Source organism: Meles meles, chromosome 6, assembly GCF_922984935.1.
Source record: "Meles meles chromosome 6, mMelMel3.1 paternal haplotype, whole genome shotgun sequence".
NCBI classification, from domain to species: Eukaryota; Metazoa; Chordata; class Mammalia; order Carnivora; family Mustelidae; genus Meles; species Meles meles.
In genome coordinates, this window is record NC_060071.1 from 136,086,207 (window position 1) to 136,097,426 (window position 11,220).

Genomic DNA, 11,220 nt, shown 5'->3' on the forward strand with positions numbered 1-11,220 from the left:
TGGGCCTCCAAAGAAGTATTACTCATTAGTGTTCTGCAGACTGGGCTGTAGTCAGGACTACAAAACATGTTCCTTCCTGCCACAAAGCCAAAAATCATTTATTACTGCAATGATTAACTATGGAAATAAACATGCTGATCACCAAACCTCACAGAATCAGGAACATAAGAGAGAAAAACACTGTATCACATCTCTGCTTCCTCCTTTGTACTTGTGAAGAATGATAAATGACCAAAAGCAAATGTTGGCCAAAAGGTACCATGCGGCCTTAAATACACTGCTGTTAAGAAGTACTATCTCAGCACGTCTGCATATATTTTCATATGACATGAGTTTCACCATGAGATATTTTCCCCATTGCTTAACCTTTTAAACTTTAAAATTTGTAACATTTGCTTGTACTGAAGCTTCTTGGATTAAGACACATCACCCATGGACAAGACCAAGCAGCCTTACCCACTGTCATCCTCTGCTGTCCAGGAAGGGGCTTAGAGAGAAAAAGGGCTCTGACCTCTTCCCAAAGAGTAGATCAAGCTAAATTTAAAAGACTAATAGATCACCCTAACCTAATCAAGGCCTATGCGTGTTGAGATCGGAGGGAACACTGAGGCACTACTGCGTCATTTCTCCAGCAATATAAGAACGAATAACTGCTTCCTGTGTCTGTAGAAGGCACTCCCCACACATACATTTGTTCTCCCCAGAGGGCCCTGATCTGTGAACTTAATCCCATCATCCAGGGATCCCAGACCTGAGTGCCCATGGGTCCAGACAGGAAAGGTGACTGGGTGCAGTAGGCCAGGGGGGGCTTGGTGATTGGTGTGGTCAGCCCATCTGAAGGAGCTCTGCAGGGTTGCTGGCCCAGTATTTCCAGAACTTCCAGCTTTTCAAGAGTTTCTCCATATCCCAGATTTTAAATGTCAGATGTAAGTCAAATCCATAGGACAAAGCAGTCTAGAGGCTACCACTTTGCGGCCTTGGCCGCAGCTCATTCTTGCCATCTGCATTTACCATCAAGTGTGAAACTTACAAGTCTGTACTTCACTAGACTTGCCTGGGGATTGTATACATTGGGTTAAATATCCAGTGTGCATGTGTGAGGCTTCTTCAAGTGGCCAGCCTAAGGCCCCACTCCGCGATCCTTTTTTTTCTTTGCAAAAATTTAGAAACATAAAGCAATTCATTACGTTGTGTTTTCTAAGTATGTACATTTTTTTCAGGCTGGGGTCCTAATTGGTTTGATCTATTGTCCAGCTGTTCAGCAGAAGCTGCAGAGGAAAAGCTGTAGTGAGTGGTCATTTGTTGTTAGCAGAATATGGTTTTACTGTCAGCTTAGTCACCTTGGCCCCTGTCAGGTTGGGTGTTTTTTCTGCAGTACTTTAAACTAACAAGTTGAGTGTTGCTCTCAGTACAATAATCCTGCTGTTCTTTCAGCTCTGTTCTGTCTTCATCCTGTCTGAACTGATAACTACCCCCACAGGCATTACCTTATCACTTCTCCATCTGACCAATCTAGGACTTACTCATTTTATCATTTAATTTTAAATCCCCAAAACGCATTGAAAGAAGGTCTAATTGTGAAGACTACGTGCAGTACGCACAATGCTGCAGAGGAAAACTTTATAAGATCCAGTATCTTTTTCATCAAAGTTTACTTTCTAAAAGAGAAGTCTGCTGTGGCAAAATGGGCAGGGACAGGTGACTTGGCAATGTCCCAGCTTGCTTTGATGGTAGACTTTGCTGCTGCGTTTGAAAAGCCATATACCCAGCCTGATCTCAAAGCAGAATGCCAGCAAGAGCTGAAACTGAAGTTCCTTCTTTTTTCTTTCTTTGGACATACGCAGTCCATTAGCAAAGAGCAACTCCTGGGGCATACGGGATGCTCTCTCCCAGCCCTACCATGCAAGGCACAGAAAGATGAGGTTCCCTTTATGGCACAGTACACCACAAGGAGGGTTTAGGATATACTGGCGCCCTAACTTTACATACTGGTATTGGCTTTCGGCCAGGACCATGCATCACGGAGGTCAAGGATAATTTTCCATTTGCCTTACAGCAAAATCGTATTATCTTTTGTAAGCGCTACCACCTGGGGTGATCATGATCCTCTGACACCAGCTCAATCTCATGCAGCAGCTTGAGATTCCTTTAGAACTCTTCTGCAGGAGCAAGAAGAGTTAACGGGAACCACAGGCACACATGCAGAGGCAGGGGCAGGAAGGCCCAGTAGACGCAGGCACTCAGCACAAACCACACGCCTGCCTCGCGAGAAGAGAGCTTTACTGTGGGGCTCGCTACATTGAGAGTCTTCGCCCATCCGTCCATTCCCAGGCCAGTAACAAGGCGCACCAGCCCGAGGTGGCAATTTCCTGGGAAGTTGAGGCTTCCTTTAGCGTCCTGCTGCTTAGCGATGGGTCTCTCCTCACTCATTTAAGCTCTGCAGGCAGATGTGGGAGATGTGGAAGTTTTAGTTCTGTTTTGCATCAAATTGCTCTATTCCCATTAACTGCTGACGACAGCAGAGCCTTCTGCGGCTTCCACTGCTGTCTGCTCAACCGTAATGCTTCCTTGGAGGTGGTGGCCGGTTCTTAATGGTCTTACACTTGGGAATGTGCCGCTCGGCCACCTTGGGAGCAAAGTGGCGGCTGCAGTAAGGACACTGAATATAATCCGGATTTTCTGCAGGCAGGATGGGAGGCAAGTCTGCGGGGTTTCCACCTTTGGCAATTACCTGCTGGACCTCTCGGGCCTGACGGAGCGTACAGATGAAGGACTCGTGCTTCTGTCTCCAGTTGCTCTTCCGAGGAGGTTCAGCCTGTAAGGGGGAGGAAGACGGGTCATTCAAGCTGCCGTTTACCACATCTCCTTCCGAGTCTTCACCGGAATGACAGTAAGGAAATGTACAGGGTGTTTATCCGTCAGATCAGAGAGAACAGGGAAGGAGCAACAGAGCTGCCTTGCCAGAGTGGAGGCACTTGAGCTAAGGGCCTGCCACGGGGGTCAGTACTGACAGGCTTGGTGCTTACAGTACAGGCAGTGGAGAGGGAGAGGTGCAGGGCCGGAATAACCTGGGTGCCTGGGCCCCTCTCCCATCATGCACACCCAAGTGTCTGTCACTTGGAGCGCTCTCACGGGAGAACAGGGCTTTATCCTCTGGAGAAACCGAACCAGACAGGTTTCAGACTCGGGAAGTCCAGGCATAGTAGAGAACGGGGTAATACTGAGGCTGAAAATTGGGATTAAGTGCAGGTGTATGTGATGAATTACGGCACTGTTGGCCTCCTTCCCCCAAACAGCTCCCAGGATATCAAACATGTTGGCACCCTCATAGGAGAGAGGAGTTCTCTGCGTGCACCAAGCAGTCGAGAGAAAAGCCGTTAGATGGTGACCCTGAGTGACTCCAATGGAAAGGTCACTGTTGGATAACCCTAATATGAAGGCCTCCAGTCAACAAGCCCCACTTAAGGGCGCCTGAGTGGCTCAGCCGGTTAAGCGTCTACCTTGGGCTCAGATCATGATCCCAGGTCCTCAGATCAGTCCCACATCAGGCTCTGCGCTCAGAGGGGAATGGGCTTCTCCCTCTGCCCCTCCTCCCTCGCTCCTTCCCTCCCCTCCCTCTCCCACAAAAATAAATAAATCTTAAAAAAAAAAAAGTACTGCCTTAAAACAGTAACAACAACAAAAACAAGCCTCACGTAAGCTTAAATATGAATGGACCGCCTGGGATCACCAGATATTTGAGAAAACAAAACAGGTACATGAATTCTCTCACTCACTCTCAGGAAACAAGGATGAGGGAGGTAAAAGAAAACTTAGTTAAGCCAGAGAACCAGAAAGAACTATTATAAACAAAAACTGTGATAGCTAAGAGAGGCCTGGGTGGCTCAGTCGGTTGAGCTTCCGACTCTTGATTTCAGCTCAGGTCATGGGATTGAGCCCCATGTTGGGCTCTGCACTCAGTGCGGAGTATGATCATTCCTCTCCCTCTGCTCCTCCCCCTGATCACTTGCTCGCTCTTTCTCTTGCAAATAAATACATAAAAATCTTTATTTAAAAAAAGACCATTTAGGGCACCTGGGTGGCTCAGTGGGTTTAGCCTCTGTCTTCAGCTCAGGTCATGGTCTCAGGGTCCTGGGATCAAGCCCTGCATCAGGCTCCCTGCTCAGCAGGGGGCCTGCTTCCCCTGCTCTCTCTGCCTGCCTCTCTGCCTACTTGTGATCTCTCTCTCTGTCAAATAAATAAATAAAATCTTTTTTTCTTAAAGACCACTTTAAAAAACGGTGATAGCTAAAAATAAAAATAGAAATGTTGTAAAAATCAAGAAAATTGCTCAGAATGGGAAAAAAGATCCAGATGGAAAGTAGGAAAGATTAGGAAATTAGTAAACCAATCTCAAAAGTCCAACACCTGACCAAAAGGGGTTCCAAAAATAGAAAAAGAACACAGAAGATATTATGAAATAAGTAATACAATAAGCATTCCTAGAATTACGGTCACTGCTCTTGAAATCGAAATTATCTACCAAGTAGCCAACACAATCACTATAGAATTTCAGAACAGAGAATCCTGTAGGCTTTCAGAAAAAGAGAAACACCAGAAGAGGTTTCATATAGTGGAGCAGGAAGCAATATGGCATAGATTTCTCAACAGTAACATTGGATGCTAAAAGGGAAAATGCCTTAAAAGTTCTAACAGAAAATCATTTTCTACCTAGAATTCTGTACCTGGTCAAATCGTCCATCAAATATAAGGCTATTGTATGGATACTTTAATTCATTCATATATATATATATATATATATACACACACACATATGTAAGAATGCGTGGGCGGTATATATATCTATACCGCCCACGCATGTTTCTTGAAAGCTTCAGCAAAGCAAGAAATAAAACAAGAAAAAGGACATAAGAAGCTGGAAACAGGACCCAACACAGAGGAGGAGCAAAAAGAAGTCCCAAAACAACAGGTTTGCACCAGGCCTAGAGAATAACCAGTCCAGACTGGTGCAGGAGGAAAAAGAGTGTTGGGAGGGAAGTTTCCAGAATAAGGAAAAAAAAAATTAAACTGACGGATTAGGTGTTTGAGCATTTACAAAAACACTAACAGGTGTCTGACATCAGCTGGATTGTTTAGGGAAAAAAAAATTAGAGACAGGTATGTAGGAAACCGAAGCAAATGAAAACATGAGTCAGGTATTAATTCCAGGTTCATGTGGGCAGAGGCAGAATTTATACACTCGTCAGTGAACAAAATTTACATGGTTATTATAATGTAAAAGCTTACTGGTTTCACCCAAAATTGAGATTCCACTATGACGGAAGGAGCAGGGAAGAAGAAAAGTAAAAGGAGAGGAGATGTGAAAGCTTAACCCGCAGCATTCACAGGAGGAAGTCCACAGATAGTGTGCAAAACTGATTAATCAAGAAAATAAGCACATTATTGAGAAATATGGAAATGCTTACCAGAAGAGTCATCTTTCAGGAACTGAAGGCTGCCACTGGGGGCCATTAGGATGGAGAAGGGTAAGGCAGGATCCTGCTTCTTGCCTTACAGATCACTTAGTATATGATTTTTAAAACGTATTCAAATATTTAAATTAATGTAAAATTAATTTTAAAAAGACGAGAAAAGAAAGAAGACAAGTAGCTTTTTGGTGGTCTGATGATGAATGACAGGAAGAGATATTATCAAAGGAGAAGGATCCTTCAGGAGAGAGCCTTGCTGAAACAGACAAGAAGGCAAGAGAATCTGTGTGTTAGAAATGGTATCCAGGAACTTTTAAAAGAATTGGGGAAAGTTCCTCAAGTATATATGATAGTTCATCATATTGCATGAACTATCAATTCATCATATATATGATATTGAAATTTTAATTCAATTAACACTTATTTTTCACAAAGCACAAAGATGTGGTCCCTGTGCTCAAATGCTTAAGGTCCAGTGGAGAGACCAGAGCTACGAGTCTGCTGGAAGTTCTGTGAAAATTAAAGGATACAAGGAAAGTTACTAGTTCTTGTGAGTATACTAGGGGTATAACAGGGAGACATTCAGCTTCCAAAGGCACAAAGCTTTGGAATAAGACTAAGAACATTCCAAGGAATGTTAGTGCATCTCAATCCAGATCGTTTCTGCTTCAGTATCCTCAACGCATCATATCCCCACCCCCCACAAAACTAGTTAGTTTCCACAAAGCTGGGGTGTCCGATCTCAGAAATCCAATGATTTTGCTTCACTGCTACTATATTTAGGAATTTAAGAAACACCAGATTCTTTTCAGGCACCTGCCAGAAACCACCCCTATAGTGGGACAGTGAAGACCCCAGTGGATTATTGGGTTGACCAGAAAGAAAACAGGAAAGAACAGGAATTGGTGATCCTATCATTCTCTGCCGGAGCAAAATGTTGAATTCTTGTTGGAAACTGGACTTCAGGTAGATTATCTCTGAACACAGAGGGATTTCTTGTGGCGATCTCCCCAACTATACTGAAAGAAATGACTGCAACTGACTTCTTCTTACAGCCACTGCAAAAATTTAAGTTTTTTAAAGGCCCCAGCAAGTATGCCTGCCCATAAACTGTAAAGTGCTTAGCAGGTAAGAGGTGCTAGGGCAGCACAGGGAGGGTTGGAGAGAACTGAAAACAGAATACGCTGTCATATTTTGTTAGAAAATTACAGCTAGTTGGGGCTTTGAGATCACGTAGTCTAGGCTTTCCCAAACTTTGGTCATCTGCATACCATTTCACTTTATCCCCCTTACCATAAATTACTTAATGTTTTTCTTTATGTTCATGATTCCTAGAAACAACAGGCTTCATATGTTTTTATATTTTTCTAATACACACTAAGACTACTAAAATCAAAAATGGTTGCCAGCATGTCCCACCTTGAGAAACACTCATTTACAGACCAAGGGGCATAACGTCGACAGAGTGGTAGATTTCTTCAAGAGACACAGATCTAACTGTCCAAATACGCCTGTGAAATAACCCTAAACTTACCAGGCAAGTGTCTCACAGTCTTTTTACAACCTGGTTTTTCTGCAGCAGGAATGTTAACCAAAATAAACTCCTTCACCTTTAAGGTGTTTAGACTCTAGATGGGGAGAAAAAGGATTGCAAACTTAATTGTGTTTCATGTATTTACTAAGAAGTATATCAGAACTGAGCTAATCTTGAGAAAGTAGAGACCATTATAGGGGTTCTCTCTCTCTTTATATTTTTCAAATCTTTTAAATTTTCTATAGTAAACATTTATTAACTTTCATAATCAATAGGACATAGATTTTTTTAAGTCTAGATTTTGCAGTCATTCTGACCCAGATTTATATGCTGACTCTGCCATTTATTTTTTTTTAAATAATTTAAAGGTCTTTTTTTTTTTTTTTAAGATTTTATTTATTTATTTGACAGAGAGAGATCACAAGTAGACAGAGAGTCAGGCAGAGAGAGAGGGGGAAGCAGGCTCCCTGCTGAGCAGAGAGCCTGATGCGGGGCTTGATCCCAGGACCCTGGGATCATGACCTGAGCCAAAGGCAGAGGCTTTAACCCACTGAGCCACCCAGGTGCCCCTTATTTATTTATTTATTAAGATTTATTTACTTATTTTAGAGACAGAGTGTGTGCACAACCGGGGGGAGGGACAGAGGGAAAGAGAGAACCCTCAAACTCCCCACTGAGCACAGAGCCTGATGCGGGGCTGGGGCCAGATGCGGGAACCCAAAGTGGGGCTTGGGGGGGCTTGATTCCAGGACCCTAAGATCATGACCTGAGCCAAAATGAAGAGTTGATGCTTAACTAACACTTAACCGGGGCGCCTGGGTGGTTCAGTGGTTTAAGCCGCTGCCTTCGGCTCAGGTCATGATCTCAGGGTCCTGGATGGAGTCCCACATCCCACTCTCTGCTCTGCAGGGGGCCTGCTTCCCTCTCACTCTCTCTGCCTGCCTCTCTGCCTACTTATGATCTCTGTCAAATAAATAAATAAAATCTTTAAAAACAAACAAACAACAAAAATAACTAACACTTAACCGACTGAGCCACCCAGGCACCCCATATGTGCTGACTCTGCCATTTATTATTATTTTTTAAAGATTTTATATATTTATTTGACAGAGAGAGACACACAGCGAGAGAGGGAACACAAGCAGGGCGAGTGGGAGAAGAAGAAGCAGGCTTCTCGCCAAGCAGGGAGCCCGATCCCAGGACCCCAGGATCATGACCTGAGCCAAAGGCAGACGCCCCGATTCTGCCATTTACAGCTGTTTGTGATCAGGAGATGAATTCCTGATTATCTGTTTTGGGATACCGGGACTGAGGACTTGATGAGTAAAAAAGCAAGTTAAACTCTCTGAGACTTGACTTTTGAATTGATAAAATAAGAGACAACGAAACCTTCACAGGATTCTGGTGAGGATCTTAACGAAAAGCTCCCATCACAGTGACGGGCACACGGTAGTAATCAATAAATGTTAATTCTCACTTTCTCCCTATATGACACATGAATTTTTTCTAAAGAAAACTGATATGACATCCCTTTACCATGATCCCCACTCAAAGTCAAATCCATAAGGCCCTTGCCTTGTTACCTTGACTGAGGCTGATCCCTTCCAGTTCAAGTACTGCTCTAGTTCTGTGCCCTTGGCCCGGGCCCTGGAGGAGTCAAACACTTTCCTCTTGGAACCCTGCATCCTGCTGCAGACGTTGGAGTGTCTCTCCAGCCTGAGCAAGAGAAATTTGCGTCCGCAGTGGTTACATTCGCCAAGTTCGGGCTCTTCAGTGGAACAGCTGGGAACCGAGGAGTCTGGGGCCCTAGACAAACTCGGATTGCTGGTGGACCCCTGCCAAGCACTGCCAGGCCCTTCTGAAGACTGAGAACACTCTTTTGATGGCTCTGAGACTAGGTCTCGGATTTTGTTATTGCTTGCCACCAGTCTTTCCCTTTTGAGTTTCTGTATTCCATAATCAGAGAGCTGAAATGGACTAGAATTTTCTTGAGACCGTCCCCAAATTTCATCCTCTCCCTTGGCTCTACTGAAGACCTCCTCAGACCCGAATTCTGGGGAGAAGGCAGGTCTGTGTGCGGTGTTGCTATTACCTTTAACTCTCCTCCTGGGGAGTGTCATTCTCTGTAGCTCTCTTTTTTCATTTTCCTTAGCCTGTTGCTTTTCTTTCTGGATCCTTCTGAGTTCCTCCTCTGTCTTCTTCAGTTTTTCCCTTAGGAGGGTCTCCTTTCTTCAGATTTCCTCCTGTAAGCTCTCCCCTGCAGCTTCTAGTCTTTGGATCTGCACCCATTCAGTTCTGTTGGGGTTTGCCATGGCCCTCTCCTCCTGTGTGGCAGCAACAGTACGAACCACAGATGAATGCACCCAGTTCCTTGAACTAAAGCTGCTGTATGGAAACTCTCTTGGCTCAGGGGGTCTTGGAGAAACATTCTGCTCCCCACCAATGCCAGCCTCCCCAGTACTGTGAGACTTCCTATGGAACACGGGTTTCAGTGGGTATGCCCGGTCTACCCCAACTCGCTTCTTTGTGAAGGAGATGAATTCCTGGTTATCTGTTTTGGGATACCGGGACTGAGGACTTGATGAGTAAAATAAACCCTTTGCTTGGCCCTGGGGATTGCTTCTTGAATCTTGCTGGCTAATTCCAACACAGTGGGGATAGGAGCAGTTCCGGACTTTCGTGCTGGTGTTCCACATGGAATGAGGGCAGATATTATCCAGTGTTAGCTCTTTACTGCTCAGAAGCTTCTGCTGGAAATTGTTCCTCGGGTGCCCGATGGAGGACCGCTGAGAAGAGTCACCTTTTTCACAGGGCTCTTGCTTAGTGGAGAGGAGCCCTGGAGCTTCTGTCTTATTATATGGAAGCATAACGCCCACAGGCGGAGATGGTGCCAACTGGAGGCCAGCCATTCAGGGGCTGGACCGAAGCCTAGGGGAGATTTAAGCCAGATATATGTGAGGAGTTCGTCCGAGGTTCCTCCCCGCTGCTTCAGTAAAAGTGTTTCTCCGTGTGTCCGACCTACCTATTCTCTTGAACTTTTTAGGGACAGTGGTGCTGGGTCTGCCAGAGCTTTCCTTCAATAAGCATTTGGTGAATGCTCATTATTTCCTGTGGGTGCTTATTAGGTCCTGAGGATAGAAAAACAAATGTGACACGGGTGTTCCTGCCACCTAGCTTTATTCCAGTACCCGCCTCTGCCATTCACAGTGATGCTCCTGCCACACACAGGACACTCCCTAGTTGGGGGGGGGGGGACTTACTGGGAACAGCTATTGGATCGAAAATCAGGTTTTAGGGCTCCTGGATGGCTCAGTGGGTTAAAGCCTCTGCCTTCGGCTCAGGTCATGATCTCAGGGTCCTGGGATCAAGCCCTGCACCAGGCTCTCTGCTCAGCAGGGAGCATGTTTCCTCCTCTCTATCTGCCTCTCTGCCTACTTGTGATTTCTGTATGTCAAATAAAATCTTTAAAAAGAAAGAAAGAAAGAAAATCAGGTTTTAGGCCTGTGACACAGGACGAGCAACTTTCCGTTGCTGCCTCGTTTCTTCACCGGTAAACTGAAGTTCCGCGACTGGCATTTAGGGACCTTAGGACTCTGAGCCCAGCACTATTGTTTCACAGGTGAGCAAACTGCGGCCCAGAGGTCAGAGACTGGCACAAAGAGCTCTCCAGCGTCCCTCCTGCTGGAAGCGTGCCTGACTCCAAAGAACCCAGCGGCTGCCCAGGGCCTGCAGCAGGTGCCTGGTGTCAAATCCTCACCCGAGAAGTCGCCGCGACGCGGACTACGAAAGGTCTGGAAGCTGAGACGTGGAGGCCACCTGGCCTGGCCGCCGCTGCTTTTAGATCCGGGACGCTTAAGTCACGCACCGTCCTAAAGGGTCAGCCGGGACGCCCCCACTGGGGACTCCACTTTGAGAACAAGCCCTCGCTCTTCTATCCATGGGGCCCTGGGGAGGTCGAGGTGCTGACCCCATGTCTGCCCTCCCGTTCCGCGTACCTGAGGCTCTGGAGGACCGTTCCTGCTCAGGGAAAACCCCAGCACTTAGCTTTCCAGACCAGACCAAGCCCACGCCAACCGATCGCCGCGCAGGCGCTCTCTCAAGGCCTCTGTTTTTCTCGTTGCCTGGAAACGAAGCGCGTGCGCGCCCAGCCCCTTTTCCAGCCGCGAACGCCGCCCGGGAGGCGCGCGCAGGCGCAGGCCGCACGCGGTCCGGAGACGC

The 11,220-nt window shown here is 46.0% G+C and overlaps 1 protein-coding gene across 1 annotated transcript; it reads right to left on the minus strand.

The window, feature by feature from the left end:
• Window positions 1–102: 102 nt before the first annotated feature.
• Window positions 103–11,093, minus strand: ZC2HC1C (zinc finger C2HC-type containing 1C). The gene is given in 4 exon segments (XM_046007744.1): window positions 103–2,815; window positions 8,586–9,930; window positions 10,025–10,130; window positions 10,998–11,093. Coding segments are annotated over 2 exon segments (1,590 nt in total). The 5' UTR covers window positions 9,912–9,930; window positions 10,025–10,130; window positions 10,998–11,093; the 3' UTR covers window positions 103–2,551.
• Between the last annotated feature and the right edge of the window lie 127 nt (window positions 11,094–11,220).